The sequence below is a fragment of the Belonocnema kinseyi genome, chromosome 9 (assembly GCF_010883055.1).
Source record: "Belonocnema kinseyi isolate 2016_QV_RU_SX_M_011 chromosome 9, B_treatae_v1, whole genome shotgun sequence".
NCBI classification, from domain to species: domain Eukaryota; kingdom Metazoa; phylum Arthropoda; class Insecta; order Hymenoptera; family Cynipidae; genus Belonocnema; species Belonocnema kinseyi.
Window position 1 is genome coordinate 75,494,356 of NC_046665.1, and position 18,008 is coordinate 75,512,363.

At 28.5% G+C, this 18,008-nt stretch overlaps 1 protein-coding gene across 1 annotated transcript in view; it reads left to right on the top strand.

Annotated features, from left to right (window-relative positions):
• The window catches only part of LOC117180825 (rab3 GTPase-activating protein catalytic subunit), a 119,572-nt gene that overhangs the window by 90,871 nt on the left and 10,693 nt on the right, over positions 1-18,008 (top strand). Inside the window, exons 7-10 of the mRNA XM_033373347.1 lie at positions 10,940-10,997; positions 11,086-11,164; positions 15,927-16,252; positions 17,304-17,403. Of these exons, the coding sequence (XP_033229238.1) occupies positions 10,940-10,997; positions 11,086-11,164; positions 15,927-16,252; positions 17,304-17,403 (563 nt within the window). The remainder of the gene's footprint in view (positions 1-10,939; positions 10,998-11,085; positions 11,165-15,926; positions 16,253-17,303; positions 17,404-18,008) is intronic.

Genomic DNA, 18,008 nt, shown 5'->3' on the forward strand with positions numbered 1-18,008 from the left:
CCCCCCCCCCCCCCGAAAAAAAATCCTGGCTACGCTGCTGATGATGCCAGAATTGTGAGTAAAAAAATAAATTCTCAAACGATTCTAACTGTTCAAATACTGTCGCCTGCTACCCGCTAATTTATCTCTTTCGCAAAATTAATATTTGTCGTGAAAATAATGATTTCCTCAACAAAAGTTTTTATTTTTCAACATTTTATTGATCTGAGGATCTCACAAAACTTCGGATATTCGATAAGTTATCTTTCTTTCATTCTCAAATCCTTTGGAAAAAATATATTTTGACTCAGTGCCGTACCTACTAAAAAAAATCAAAGTTTGATTTTACTAACACCCTTAATGTCTCGATTGAAATTCTAAAGAATTGCATTTCTAAAAAAAGATATTGACTTTGCTCTTCATATGAAAATAGAAATTATTATTTCATTGCAAAGTATAATTCGTGTATTTTTGTGGGTTTCAGGTGGGATATTAGTAAGAGGATGAAAGGAATGACTCACATTTAAAAATATCGTTGAAGAATTAAAATGTAGAATGATTCCAAGATCAAAACAAAAGTTGCTTTCAGGTTTCACCTGTTATTAAATCAATTAAATTCTAGACAATTTTAGCTATCTTATCTTAAATACTTATTCTTCATATTTTATTTGATCAGAAAATGGCAGTAAATTTAATATTTAACTGAGTTTTTTCACCTAGAATCCCATCTAAAAAAAGGGATGATAGCAAATATCTCGAAAAAAGGGTACACATTGTTTTGCCGAAAACCTGATTATTTGCAAAACTGCCGAATTTCGGCACCATCAATTTTGTAAACCAATATTTCTAAATGAGTATTTTTATTTTATGATGAAATTTGTTTATAAATGTTTATAAACATTATTAATAAAAGAGAAGATTTCAATTGCACATTTTTATTAGTACATGTTGAGCAATGATTCGGTTTTGAGGATTTTGCAGACTTTACAATCATACTATAATTTTTAAACTTTTTCACATTCTCAAAGATATATAAGAAAAATTAAGTTATGGACCAAAACTTATCTTAAAGAATTCGAAAAAATAAAAAATTAGAAGCTTTTTAATAATTTTGAAAAATTTGACGAGATTATATATTTTTTAAAAAATATTTCTAGGACAAAAGCTTAGAATATCCTATTTTTAAAATTGTGTTCTCTGTCGGTACTGGTGAAAAAAATCAGTACGGGAAGCATTCTTTGCATATGTCTCTGTCCTTCAGTTTAATAGTATTTTCGTGATAGCGAGACTGTTAGAAAATATTTTTTAATACAAATAAATATTTCTAAAAAACCATTAAAATTTCATACTTCGAAGAATTTTAACTCTTTACGGCAAGCTCCAAAGATTTGTAGAGGTGTTGTTTTTAAAATAATTTTATTTGCCCTTACGGACCAAATCAGAAAAAAATCTATATATTTAAATATCTTTACACTTGAAAGATCAGTGTTTCATAAAATTCATAATATCAAGAGCAAATTCTACTCATTAAATTTGGACCAAGAATACGAATAATTATTATGTGATTGATGAGTAATCATATCAAATATGTAATCTATGAGTGGAAATTTTGCTGATGCTAAAAATAAGAGATTCGTCGCTTGTGTTAATTTTTATCAGATGAAACGTTAGAACCGAAACTCTAAAATCCCAGATCTCTTTCTTTTTATTTAGAACATTTTTTCTGTATAACAAATAATTTGGACATATTATTTTTTGATTGTTTATAAAAAGCGAATAAATCATAATAATATTATATTTAAAATGTAATGGTTAGATTTTTTAAATTCGAAAAGATGCTGCATGCAAAGGGGATTTGGGGATTTGGGATCTGACGTTGCATCTGATAAAATCACGACGAAAGTGACGAATTTCGGATTTTTAACTTCTCGGAAATTTCCATGGCATTAGTGAACATTTTTAATGATTACTCAGCAATTTCGTAATATTTATTCAGATTCTCGGTCAAGATTTAAAGAGTAGAAGAATTTGTTCTTGATCTTGTGAATTTTACAATTTTGTAGGTACAATTTGCTTAAAATATAACGTCAACATAGGTGGACTCAACACCAAATTTTCTAAAAGTTCGAAGGGTTATTATTTAAAAGTTGTAGATTTAGTTCCTACACAGATTTTCGCCTTTGATGTAAAGCATGCATTTTCAAGCGATCAATACAAATGTGCCAAAATTTAATCTGTTATATGTCAATTTACATTCACCGATAGTAAATTTATTAATTCTTTTTGTTTTTGAGGAAATGTCAGTAACTAATAGAGCAGTCAAACAACTATAAAACGTTATGGTCTTATCGAATCTTTTAACTTAAATAACAAATAATTATATTTATTGATCAGTTTTAACTTACAAAATCAACCTTACTTTAAATTCGATTTCGGAATACGACCTCGGAAACTCTTTGTGCCAAAAATGCCACTTTTTTGTCATATTTTGTGTGGGCATACGATATTTACGTAAATCGTTTTATGAATGTTACACAAATTTTCTCAAAAGTGGCTAAATATCCTGTAAGCAATATTATTATTTTGTTCGTTACTCGCCACCAATCTTGTTCTATTTCATGAAAAGATAATTGCATAGTTTTTTTTTGATTTTTGAAAAGAAGGTTAGGGTAAAAATTTGTACAAAAAAGTCTTTTGCACTTTTTAAAGGGGTGCATTCTATCGACCACTGAGTAAATTTGATAAAAAAAATACAATTATACAAAATATAATACAATACTATTAAATACTACAAAAAATACAAAATATACATATACCAATTAAATTTTAGTGTGTGTTAAACGGTTATAAAAATAAAATACATTTCTTCCATTAAAATTACAAACAAATAAAATAAACTATAATTTACTGAGAAATAAGTGATCTTTACATACATCTTCTATACCTTCTGCATATAGAAAATATGCTTAACGGATCTTTTTTAAAAACTCAAGGAAATCGACAATGCGAGCGAAGACGTCGACTGTAGAGACTGCCATGATTAACAAAGTAAATATTTAAGTCGATGAAATGAAACCTTTTAAAAAATGTGAAATACTTTTTGTATAGATTTTAATTATTAACAAATTTGTATTACATACATTACCCTTTTTCTTAGCAGTTTACTCAAAAATTTAAAGTTTTGATTTTCGTAGAAAGGCAATATTGCATAAAAAATGTTAAATATGTAGTTTTTGAGAAAGAGCTAGTTTAAATATTTTCGGAAATTTACAAAAATAGATATCCAAATATACGCAATGAGTAGAAAAATATATTTAAAAAAAATTGCCATTTGCGACAGATTCTTACGATTCCTAAGATACATTTTTCGTATATTACAATAGTAAAGTCATTTCACCTGTAAGTGAGAAGGAAAATGTATTTTTTCAATTTTGAAGCGTAGGTTATATTTTACTTAAAACAACAAAATACGATTATGACCTGTTTCTTGAGAATCATTTGACAATTGACAGTGCAGCCTGAATTTTAAACGATTCAGAAAATGTAGGTCTCAAAATCAGAGAATACTTTATTGAGTTTTGAAAATTGAATGGGTATAGTTATTGATTTATATTATATATAAGAACGAGATGGAAAAAAACTATCAGATTGCATATAATTAGGTATATTTTAATTAAATTAGTAGTAGCCGACACACTAATCAGCTATCATGATATTCAAAGATACAGTAATAAAGAACAGATTTTTTTAACGGTTGTTCCATTCGATTCCAACAGCTTAAATTCATTCAATATGTGAAGAGAGGTACAAGAAAGGTGCCAATTGATTCTGAAAAATAAATGTTATTATACACTCTTATACAATACAATGGTATATAAAAATAGAAGCATAGTTTTATAAAGACATATCTTTCTTATTTGTATATTAAACCATCATTATATTATATTCTCTTTTAAGCTGAGTCAGCTGACTTTATATTTTATAATATACCAACTTTAAATTCATTAAATAACTTATAATAAGATAATTACTCATAATTCGATAATTTATCAAAATTCGAAGTATAATTTCTTTCTAACTTAGCTTTAAAAACATGGTTTTAAAATTATGCATAAATGCATAAATAATGGTATATTAAAAATAAAAAGACTTAAAATTTTTTACTTACTACTGCAGTCGAAAAGCCAAAAACTATCTACAATTTGGTGTTTTCCTTTTAGGGTCACAAACTGGTATTTTTGGTGTTACAACTTCTATCGGTTTCTTCGGTACCCATTCTTTGGCCTGAGAAAGTTCTATAATGCACACTATTAGGAAGAATAAAATAAAAGTTCTTACGAATACCATGTTGACTGATTTCGAGATCACTTTCTTATATCGCTTTATATACAGGCGAAATACCCCCCCCCCCCCTTCTGCTTGTAAAGATAAACATCGTATATTTTTTAAAGCTGCTATCTATATATATATATATATTATATTTATATACATGTACATAAATTTGAGAATCTCTTAATTGGACATTGAACAGAATTAAAACAAGCATACAATTTTATTATTGTTTGAATTTGACCATTTTTGTGAAGCAATGTTATTTAATAAAGCTTTCATGTCATATTCATATATCAATGAATTAATGAATTAATAGAGAGCGAATAATTCTTTAATAATATTATCATAATTAGAAGATAATGTTTTATTTTTAAAATTTTAAAAGGAGAGTAGGTATGGGGCAATATTTCTGAAGTTTTTCGATCAGACACAAACTTCGGTAAAGTCCTATTGGATGTAAATTTATGAAAGAAATTTTTCCATTAAGACCTCGAATAAGACATATATTTACGAGGGTCAAATTTTTAAAATGTGTATACCATCGAGTTCAGCGATTTGTAACTCTTTTAATATCGATAAAAAATGTTGTCTTTTACAGGCCGAATTTCGAAAGAAATCAAATTTATTCTTGACCTTTATTTTAAAACAATAATGATTATGATAACAAATTAATGCATGCGACGAATCTTTTAGTTTTAGCTTCGCACAAATTTCCAGAAATCACGTAAAATTTATTCGTGCCCTTAGTTCTGATTTAAACAGTATAATTTGGCCTTGATTCAAAAAATAAAAAAAGTATTTAAGAACGATCTACTGCATTTGTTGATGAGTTAAACGCAATATTTCGCCTCGGTGGCTTCATTGCGGTTGACGCTTCACTCGTGAATATTGGCGTTCCCTGTTTAAATCCGGGCCCCGAAATGAATTCATTAATTACCCTGGTCGACAAAATAAAATCAATATTCACAGCTTAAACTTCTTTTACTTATAAAGTTCTTCTTCTCGGCGACATATTATTTATTATTATATTATTAAGCCATATTCGTTTTGCGGTAAGCGCTTATTCTTATCTTAAGAATTTAAAAAATGGTAATTTTGTTGGTCATAATATTATTTTTTAAATTAAACAAAGAAACAAAGTAAAATATTATATGTTCAAAAACATGATTTTTTATATAATAATTGTAGAGAACAATCAAAAATGTTGTTGAATGGAAATTTCATGTATCAAGATGCTATTCTTGAGAGGATAATAAATGGTTCACAGAAAAATAGTCTATTTTCAAAAATACGAAATAAGTACATTTTTGTTAACATTTTTCAGAGAAATGGCAATTTTCTTGTAATAATAGGTTGTAAATAATTGTTCTTGTCATATATCCTAAAGAAGAAATTAATGTATGAATGCACTAAAAAGCCCTAAATTCCGCAGATACCAGTTTTATCCATTATAATTTGTTTATGATAAGTAAAGAAATAAACTAAATTAATTTGTAATTTTTTTATTATCTGTAAGATGATTCAATAAATTTATTAAGGATGTCCCCAAGAAATATATGAGCTTCCCCGGAAAATGATATTTTTGAAACAGAAATATATTTTAGGAAAAATGTGAAAAGAAATTGGAGAAAACTGTATTACTGTTCTATATTATTCGATATATTATTACTAATCAGCCAAAGTTTCTTGATTGCCAATACATGTTTGCCTGCCACTGAAAAAAAATTATCAGTATCGGTAACAACCAAATTTTATTGATTGATTATTGATGTGAATATTTCAAAAAATTATTTAAAAATCATAGATTTTCAAATCTGTTGAAAGAATACAAAAATGAAAAGTTATCTCTAGGTTTCTAGGAAAAGTTAAAATGATTTTTTATTTTATAAATAAATGTTAAGAGAATATGCATAAAGGTTTCTTCAAAAGATTTCCAAAAATGTCAATAAAAATCTGGAAGATTTTAAGGCAATTTCTTTAATTTTGCAGAATTTTTTATAAATTTGAGAAACAATTCGAGTCAATTTTAAAGAATATTTAAGAAGTTAAGAAGTTATAAAAAGATGAAACGAATTTTTAAACTTGAAAATTTTTCCGAAAATTTATCAAATATTTTTTAATTTCTTCCAAATGTCTAAAAGACATCAATATCTTTTAAACTAAATCAAATTTTTTTCTAATATTTTCTAAAGTTCTCTAAAAGTTCTATATATATTTTTTAATTTTCTAGATTTTTTCGACTTATCTGAAATATTTAATTTTTTTGTGCATTTTTTCAATAATCTTAGGAAAATTATATTGATATAAATTTAAAAACAAACTGATGACTCTTTTATTTTCTTGCTCTCAGACCTCAATATTTAATTTTAGCTCAAATTTTTAAACTTTTTTTTAATTGAAAGAAGAGATAAACTGACCCTTGCTAGAAAAGCGCTTTGAGTTTTTCTGGGATTAGTTCCAAAATGAATTTGGAAGTATAAAAGGTGGTAAGAATGTGGAATAATATAATTCGATATAAAAAAGGGTGTGTGCATGTGTATGTGTGTGTGTGTGTGTTGGGACGCAGACAATCCAGTTAAAAGAAGCAATGGCCCGTATCTCGAGAACGACCCTGAGGAACCTGTTCACTCGAATTCCTCTTAACTTTAAACCGCTTCTTTGCCGCCTATAGTGTTGAACCACGTGGGTTTCGCTTCTTCAAAGAGATGACTCTTTTCCGCATAGCGGATCACACCGAATCGAATGTGATAATCGACTACAAACTCTACTACCTTTCCAGTCAAATTTGCATTTTTCTGTAATTCAGAATTAGTCAGAGATTTAATAAAAGGTCCAAAATTAGAGTTTTTAATTCTGTTTAAAAAATAGTATTGTTAAAGTTTAATTATAAACACGGTATTATACAATGCTCTACTATAGAATACTATAGAATACTAATCGCAAATATCATATATTATTAAAGGCTGAATATAGGATTTATTAAAACTCATTATGCTGCCAGACCAAAAGCAAATTTTTTCCACTGAGATAGATAGTGTTGTTGAGTATTGTTAACCACTCGACTTTTGAGTGTACACCAGATTTGAAGATTTCACAAAGATTTGTAAGACACAAAGATTTCAAAGATTCCACAGATATATCAAAGATTTAAAATATTTCACAAAGATTTAATAAATTTGAGAAAGATTTCAAAGATTTTGACAAAGGTTTTAAAGACTTTTGAAGATTTTAGAAAGATTTCAAAGATTTTGCAAATGTCTCAGAAAGTTCACAAAGATTTCATAGATTTCAGAAAGATTTTCTCGAGGGCTTTAAAGGTTTGAAAAGATTTCGAAGATCTACTAGATTTCAAAAATACTTGAAAAGACTTTCAAAATTTCGCAGAGATCTTAAAGAGTTCCAAGATTTCAAAACATTCAAAAAGATTCAAAACATTTCGCAAATATCTCAAAAATTACAAAGATTTTACAAAGATTTTATACTGATTTTAAAAGGTTTGACACAGATTTTAGAAATGTTTGAAAGATTTCACAATAGTTTCAAACATTTCAGAAGATTACAAGTTATTTGACAAAGATTTCACAAAAATCTGAAAGAGTTCAAAGAGCTCACAAAGCTTTCGCAGATTTCTATGTTTTACAAACATTTTAGAAAGTTTTGTAATGTTTCACAATGATTCAAAAGATTTCAGAAGAATTTCAACACTTCAACAATTTTAAAGCTTTCAAAAAAATTTTAAAAAAGTCAATGTTTTGACAAATATTTTGAAGTTTGTAAAATCTTCTAGATAGATTTAGCAAATAACTCAAAAGAGTTCAAGGATTAGACAAAGATTTTTAAGAATTCAATGGGTTTCCCCAAAATATCAGAAAAATTTGAAAGATTTTTCAATGATTTCAGATTACTTTTAAACATGTCAGAGGGTCTTAAAAGAGTTAAAAAAACTTCGCAAAGGTCGCAAAGATTTCAAAATACTTCATACCATTCAAAATAAGGTTTTGCAAAGATCTCACAATGATTTCAGAAAATTTTGAAAAATTTAACAATGATTTGAAAACATTTGCAATGATCACACAGATTTCAAAGATTTCAAAAGGTTTCACAAAGTTTCTAAAAAAATTTACAACAATTTCGGTTAAAGATTTCACAATGGTTTTAAAAAATTCAATAGATTGATTTCAAGCATTTTGATAATTATAAAGATCTCAAATATTGTTAAACATCTTAAGAGATTTCACAAAGATTTCTAACGTTTCGAAAGATTAAAAGTATTCTGTGCATTTGTTGACATAGAAAAAGCGTTTGACAAGCAGGACAGAAGTAAACTGTAGGAAAGTCCTGAAAGAGCACGGAGTTAATGGATGACTCCTACAAGAAATAAAAACAGTATTGTGTAGTTAGGAAAGTAAGTGTAAAAGTAAATGAGCAACTGAGTGACTGGTTTAATATTATGAAAGGTGTTAGGAAAAGATGCGTTATGTCCTCATGGCTATTTATTATTTTCATGGTCAAGTGTCTAAGAAAGGCCCTCTTATACGAAGAAGTTGTAGATCTTGGGACAGTGAAGGTGCGTGGGTTAGCCTTTTTTCAGATGATAAGGTTGTTCTCGCAGAGTCAATCGAAGGCTTGCGGAGAATCTTAAGTAGACTGAATACTAGCATGGAGAACTTAGGTATTAAAATTAACGTGAACAAAACAAAAAAATATTGTGTTTGCAGAAAAGAGCGAAAAACAGTATGCAACATTGTCTTACACGATGAGAGGATAGAACAAGTTGATAAGTATGTGTATCTTGGTAGATACTAGATAGGCACAGAAGCGTTAGTAGGAAGGTTACCGGCAGTGTAGGAGCCATTATCAAAAGTAGGAATATAACAAATAAAACTAAAATAGAAATATATAATTCTGTATTTACACCTACTGTGCTGTACGGCAGTGAGACCTAGATTGCCGTACAAACTAAAAAGATACATAAGTGATATTGCCGTTTAGGTCGACTTCTTAATTTCCAAGTTTAAGAAAATAACCCTAAGCGGCAATATCACTTATGTATCTTTTTATTTTGTTCGGCAGTAGGCTAGACTTATGCAAAAAAAGTAAAATTACCGTGATTGGCGGGAAGTTCTTGCGCAATATGTGCGATAAAACGAATCAGGCGGCCTTCGCTGTTTACGTTTCTATCTCCCCGAAATCAGTCCAAGGTCATTTGAAGGCAACCCCTGACACTTGACTAAAAGCGAGAGTTTTATGTAAATGGCAGCGTGGCCAGAGGTAGACCAAACAAAAAATGGTTAGAATGCATAAATGAGACCCTAATTCGAAGAGACATAAGAAGCCATAGAAACACAAGAGCTTGAATGAGGAAATGCACGAACGTGAAGGAAGCTAAAGCGGTTTGCCACTGCCAGGACAGACAACTGTGGCGACTAATAGTTTATAAGAAATTCGTTATGAAGAGTGTGATTGGAGTGATTGACATATAAAACAAAAGACTTTCGACACTAATTTGACCGAGTGGAGAGCTTTACATATTTTTTTTTTAAGATTTTCAAGATTTCAAATGATACTAATTGTTGGCTTTGTGGCTTTGAGGTCCGTTCACCCTAAGACTTTCTTTTGTGCGTCTACTTTTTCCCCTCAAATATAATTTCACATAGATTTTTAATGTGTTAGAAAGATTTTAGATTTTACAAATATTTCAAGCAATTCAAAATTTCAAAGAATTGTATAAAGCTTTAAAAGATTGTAGGGATTTTTCAAAAATTTTGAATATTTCACAAAGCCTTGTATACCGGTTTGTAAGAGTTATCAACCACTCGAATATTTTTGTATTTTTCTAAATGTTTTCAAAAAAATTCACTTTTCTTTTTGATTATGATGGGTGACCTCATTGATTTCAAATTTGAAACAATAAGTATTAAAGTGTTGGTAAATAACAAAATGATCGTTTTTCCTTTAATTAAAATTTTTATTTCTTCTCAAAAATGACGCGAGATATGGGAAAAATTCTAAAAGCAATATTATTTCTTTCAAATAAATCTACCAGAAGTTCTTTTTCCATTTTTCGATTCCTCGGAAGAGGGAAAAACTGTCTGTTAATTAAAAGACAAGAATCTCGTGAATTGTTTCAATTTTTGTGGGTTGAAAATTTTGAACATTTTAAAAATTTGTAATACGTATAAGAAAACTGGTACTAGTGCATTTAAAGTTGATTTTAAAATCTGAAAATGTATGAAAACAAAATTCAAGGTTATAAATAAGTATCGTATGATCTAATAGAATTATAAATAAAAATTTATAGTTCGTTTTACACAATTTAAATTAGCGAAGCATAATTTATTAAAAATTACTTTATTGTATCATGAAAAATAAAATTTGCATATCTCTGTAAGGGGAAAGCAGCACACTTAAATTAAAACCTTACGCGTGACGGTTACGATATAATATTTGTAATGTCCAGATGATATGGAAATGGGTTCAACATGCTTCTGTGATTTGAATTTTAACTGGATAGTTTAATTTGTTATTAATATGAATTTTTGTAATTCTATCGCCCTTCTTATCAAGATTGGTACGTGCAGTATCTCAAAAAGAAATTTATTAAAATTTTTATTTATTTGTATTTCAGTTTGACTCCAGGAACTCCTGATTGCGTTCACACATGTCTACTTCATCAGAAACTTCAGGTACTTTTAATAGAAAAATTGGCTCATTTAAAATTGTTTTTATTAATTTCAGAATTAATTAATTGTATTTTTTATTCTATTATTACAGATGATAAACCATTGCATCCAGTTGAGAATAGCTAGAGAGGAAGCTGTATCTCAAACGGATTTTAAAGAAATGGATACAGGTAAAATATAATATCAGTAAAAAAAACATTTTTATAATTTTAAGTAAGTTCATTTGGACTTCTGAAAGAAGTGTCTTTTAAAAGCAATTACTGCTTATTATCATCTCAGGATTGGGAATTAAGAATTCGGATTCAGGTAAGAGATTCTGGAGAATTCATGAGAAAGCTTATTTAAATTCTTAATCTGCAGTCAAGTTAAATGTAATTGGTGGTGAAAGAAAATCTTTATAAGATGCAAATTTGATCGAGTCAGTAGTATATTTTATGTTCAGTCTGATTAATCGACGTTGACAATTATCCCTAATTGCCGGACGATCAACGTGATTGCCAAGAAAGAAATTTCTCTAAACACTCGATGTAAAACGTAATTAACTTAAATTAACTTTTCCTAGCATCACACACAGCTTTTACGCAAGACTCACTATCATCAACGTATGTGAACTCAGTGACAATAGGGATACATAAAAAAGCCTTTCCGATTTTATTGTTCTTAAACCCACCTTGACACGTAGATTTGATTTCACCTCATTTTTAATCAAGATTCATAAATTTCAGGATTTCATAATGAAGAAAATTGTATTTAATGTTTAAACATTATATAGGGATGCAGAAATAATTTTTTTCAATTTTATGTTTTTGAACCTAAAGTTTTTATTTTTAAACTAGACAAAATAGCGCAATATTTAAACTTGCAAATTAAAATATATGGTTTAATTTGAAGTACTGTAAAATATAATGGATAATCATAAAATAAATAAATATTAAAGCAGCTTCATTGGCTTACATACAATTTTCATTTATAGTTTAAACTCAAAACATTTAAAACATCTTTCCAAAATAGGTCTATCATAAAGCTTTTTAATAGTTTAATTTTGAAGATTTAAATAAATACAATTTTTTATATTTTAATGATTTTAAAGGTCTAAAGTCAAATTTTCAATTCTTGTTTGTCCAAATTGAAGAAACTTCTGATAAAAAAACAACAAAACTACAGATTTTTAAATTATAAACTTAAAACTTGCATATTTTAATAGTAAGTTTTTAAAACTCAAAACTCTTCAATTTTAAAAATGTACTGGACTGAATGTTGAAAGCATAGAATTTCAAATTATTAAATTGTCAAGATTTATGTTTAAAAGGTGTGTAATTTTGAACTTTTTTGTGAATATTTAATTTTAGTTTTAATTCCCAAAAAGAAAAACTCTTTCAGTTAGAAAATGTATTAAACAAATTAAAGAAATTTCGAATAGAAAGAATCAAAATTACACCATTTTTAATTGCAAAACTTGAAGCATATATAATTTTCTACTGTAAATTTTCAAAATTAAAAACACTTCAATTTTAGAAGTTTACTATTCAAATTTACCCAATTTTGAAGTGTTTTAATTGTAAACTCTTCAATTTCAAAGATGCTTAAATAACAATTCTTAAATTTTGGAAATTAATAGTCGAGTTTTAACGACTCACGATTAAAAATTCTTTAATTTCTAATATTTATATTTCAAGATCCTTTACTATTTTATCTTTAAAATAGGAAATTATGCAATTTTGTGTGCCTTTTTTTTGGAATAGTTCAATTTTGTAAATTAAAATTTAAAAAATATTCTCTTCAGAAGATTTCAAATTAAACATTATTTAATTTTATAGACGTGCAATCGAAAATTCTTCAATTTTGAACATAAAAATTTTCAGTATTGATTTATTTTTTGTAAATTATTATCATTTTCTTAAATATATTTTTTACGTATAGAAGAAACGAACTACAGCTGCAATTGATTCATTTTCTAGTTTCGTAGCCCCGGACAGAAACCACGAAATCGTTAAAATTAATATTTCATTGACATCAAACATTGAAGTATTAGTTTTTTGATTTTTATAAACTAATTTAATCAATGAGCGCCTCTGGATATATAAAATGAATTTTTTTCTACGAAATCATCAGTTTTGGCTGAAAAAATTAACATTTAATGAAAGAAATGGATAATCAACAATATTCACCAATATTCAGACAATATTCAAACAATATTCAGACAATATTGATTAACAAATTCATTAAATGGTCACTTTTTGATAGAAAAAATCATTTTTTTCTTAAATGTTTTATTTGATCACTAAATTAAAATTCTGATGGAAGAAACTTACATTTAACAATATTTTCCGTTGTTATTAACAATTCTTATCAACAAATGTATATTATAGTCGCTTTCAAATAGGAAAAATCTCTTTGTTGCTCAAATGTTTATTAGATCATAAAAAATAAAACTCCTGACTTCCAACTACATTTCCCATTATTATAAATTACCCTGATCTTCGTCACTGGACGTGCAACTTCAAATTTATGTGCCTATATTTCTCAGAGGAGCAGAGAGAGTTGAATGTGAGTATTTAATTTGTTTGCTCAGATGTTTTGATTTTTAGTCGTTTGAGTTTTAGGGATTTGGGTTTTTACATCTTTTTTATCCTTGAACGTCCAACTCCAAGTTGATGCGCTTATATTTCTCGAAGGAGCTTCATGATTTCTTTGATCTTCATTGCTTATAATATTGGAAAAAGATGTTGAGTTTAGATGTTTTACGATTCGGTTCCTCATTTCAAGGTAGCATTACCGAATGAATCCAAAAAACAGATTTATTCTATACGAAAGAACTATTTTAAGAATTAATTGATTAAGATTGTTTATAACAATGAGAAATGTTGTTCGATGTCAGTATATTTCGCAGAAGTTTTATTTCTTATGATCTAATAAACATTTCAGCAAAAAAGAAATTTTTCTTATTTGAAAACAACTATTAAATTCATTTGTTGATAAGAATTGTTAATAACAATGACAAATATTGCCAAATGTTAGTTTCATCCATCAGAACTTTAATTTAGCGATCAAATGAACAAGCATGTAGAACAATGGATTTTTTATAATAAAGAGTGACCGTTTAATGCATTTGTTAATCAATATTGCTTATCACAGTGCTAAATATTGTTAATTGTTCATTTCTATCATGGGGTTTTCATTTTTGCAGGCGAAGCTGAGGATTGTACAGAAAAAATGTATTTTATATATCTAGAGGCGCTTAATTATTAAATTTTTGAATGAAATTTGTTTATAACAATCAAAAAAAATAATGCTTCAATGTTTAATTTTAATAAAACATTGATTTCAATAGATTTTGCGGGGGAAACGTGATGAAAAGAACTTCCAGGCTTCAAGGTACATCAAAAATCGATTTTCTTCATAAATTTGTTTATAACAATGAACGCATTGCAGGAACTTCATCTAAGTTAACAGGATTTGTTAGTCGATTGTAAATATATCAGTTTTTCACTATTTTTGAGGTAATATCAATGAATGATACAGAACAGGGATCTCAAATATGAAAAATTGTTTTTTGTTGTTGTATTTTTCAACTTGAATAACAAACAGAGCGTTTTTTGCAAAATTGGCCTCGACAGATCACTTGAGAATTTAATTTTTTTTAATTTCAAAAAGGAACAGATGAAATCGGATAAAAATTGTAGGCTCTGGATCATTTTGAACTCCAATTTTCTAATTCGCCGCACTGTGCGTCGGTCCGTCGTACGAGTCAATATGGATACAGGGCGCAAAACTGATATAGGACCCAAAATCGACATAGAATCTAAAATTGATCCAGAGCCAAAAGTGATATATGGTGCAAATTCGACTAAGGGCCCAAAATTGATATAGGACCCAAATTTAATATAATGCCCAAAATAGACACCGGGTCCACATTCTACCTAGGACCCAAAATTGGTATAAGGCCGATAGCCAATATAAGGCCCAAAAAGAGACGTACGGCCCATAATTGACACATGGCCCGAAATTTACATAGGTAAAACATTGATATATCGATGGGTTCTTCGAAGAATAGGCTATCTTTTCGACGACGTTAAGAATTAGGCTAACTTCATTTAGCGAAGTTTTCAGGAGGAATAAATAACCTATTATTTTTCTAAACATTTCTTATGAATTAAAAACTCCAGTATTTCGTATTACAGTATGTAATGTAATTAAGGCTCCTACAACTTTCAAAATAAAACCTTTTAAAAGATTTTTTTACACGCCTACGTGTTTACAAAATTTCATACAAAATTAAGTTAGCCTAATTTTTAACGGTAGCGAAAATGTAGCCTATTCTTCGTTGAACCGAATCGATATCGTCCAAATTTGACATAGGGCCCAAATTCGAATTAGGGCCAAAAATTGACATAGGGCCCAAATCTAATATGATTCTCAAAATAAACATAGGGTACAAATTCGACTAAGGATCCAAAATTGATGCAAAGCCCAAAACCAATTTGAGGCCCAAAGTTAAAATAAAGTCAAAAATCGACATATGTCCCATAATTTACAGAGGGCCCAAAATTAATACATAAATCCCAATATGGACATAGGGCTCAAAATTGACATAGGACAAAAAATATAAGCACCTAAAGCTACGAAGCCCTTACTTGTAGACGCTCGGCGCCTACTTTGACTAATTTTTTAAATGAACTTCCCCGACACTGCGTCTAATTTCAAATGATATGATATTCCAATTCAAACTAAAAAATTATATTGGATTCAAACAATTTTAATAGACAAAAAAAATCAAGAGACAAAAGCACGCGATCAGTGAGCTTAAACATAGCTTCAATGTGGACAAATTGAATGAATGAATTTGAAGATTATTATCATTAATTTTTGTATGCAAGGGTTTGAAATGTTCTATTTTTTTTATTTCTGTAATTTGACTATTTTGATTTGAAGACTCAGAAGAGGACGAATTCTACGAATGTTCGAATGAAGAACTCGTGCCTGGTGAACAGGACGACACTCAACAAAAAATCAACAAAGGAAAACATTTGTTATGGAATAGGCCAGTGGGTAGATTAGCAAAGCATCCCACTTTTCGATTAGTACAAACTGGGGATCCTTTATACCTGCCGGTGACTCAAGATCCAGTTTTGAAAACTGAAGATCAATTGGAAGAGGATGCTCAAGTCATGATGGAACTAGGAACAGATAAGCAGGGCACAGAAATGCGAGCGAGACTTATGAGCGCCTCCTTGCTTTCTGACATGGAATCTTTCAAAGTAATTCCTTTTTATTAATTTCAAAATATTTTAGAATAATTTATGTATAAATAACTGGAAATTAATATTTCTGTGATTTCCATTTAAAATTGCACAACTTGGGTTGTTCTAGATTAAAAATAATTCAAGTTTAAATACCTAGTTATGAAATTGTTACAATTTGATGGCGTAATTTTGATCAATTTATGTATTTCTTAATTTTTCATCGAGTCGGAAAGTTACAAATTTATAAAGGTACATTTTGCTGCGTTTTTTGGAATTGTTAAATTTTAAAGACTTTCAATCCGAAGCTATTAAATAGAAAATAGTTCACTTTCGAATATCAGGAACAAATAATTAATTTTGAATTAAATGTTTCATTGTCCTTGTTTTTATTTTTAGTGTCACAAATATGAGAAAGTTTATTTTTGTATATTTTAAAGTAAAATTTGTATTTTTAAGGTATTTAAAGGTTAAGAAAGCCGTAAATTTCAATATATACAATATTAAAGGCTTGCAATTTGAAATTGTTATACGATATTTTGAAGTGTGTTAATTTAAGAACATAAAATTTATAATTTTTCAATAACAAGCACTTTCATTTGTCTAATTGTCTAAGGGTCTATTCGTACGGCCGGCCATGCGAGAATCCTCAGCCAATTTTAAAGGTCTCGAAATTAAAATTATTTGACTTTTAACTGTAATAGCGTATTTAACATTTTCAAGCAAATTTAAATAAAAATATGACTGGTTTATATATAGTATATATGATTGAAATTTTTAAATAAATTATTATGTTTTATTAATGTTAATAATAGTAAACTGTGATAAAGAAAGTAATGACCAGAAAGAATTCCATTTGTATTGCATAATTTGCAGGAAGAGTTTGAACTGTTTTATTTCATATTTTCTTAATGGAAACGCATGATATTTTTACATTTAACTGTCTTAAATTGTAGTGTCTTATAAACTAAGCTTTTTCTTATGGAAGATTTGGCTATCATTAGTTAACAAAAATTCTAATACCAAAAACTCCTCTTGCTCTAAAATAATTTTAACAAATTTTCGCCAGGCTGCAAATCCAGGAGCAGTGGTGGAAGACTTCATTCGGTGGTATTCGCCTCGAGACTGGGTCGAAGAAGACACTATGGACGAATGGGGTCAACCAAAAGGTACGCAATAATCTATTAATTTTGTCATTTGGACAAAAGCAAGTTGGTATTACAGAAGGAGTAGAATCGTACTCGTACATGCGGAACATGGTACTATATTAAGAAACGTAGATCGTTCCCTGGATGAAATGTCTCGTAATTGAAGGGTTTTGTTTCAGTAGTGAGGCAAGTTTTCTTGCAAAATATGTAATTGTACTTGCTTCACTACTGGACTTGAATTAGTCTTTGGTTGATACACCCACATTGTACGATTATTTATCTGCACTGCAAACTCTAATTTATTGCCGCCTTTTTTCTTACACACAATTCTGACATTTTTATTTCAATGAAAAGGGGACGTTCAGTAATTACGTAAGGATGATTTTTGAAATGTTCTCGGAAATGTAAGACACCCTCTTCCCTATTACAACGAATCGTAAGATTTCTTAAACCCCCTTTTTCAACCCTTCTTACGTAATATCTTATATTTTTAACTTGGTATATCAAAAATATATCAATTATTTTTACTGCAAACGAGGTTTTAAAGGGTTCCGAAAGATTTGAAAGATTTTCAGTAATTTGAAAGTATTTCAACAGATTTCAAGGGATTTTAAGGCATTTCAAAA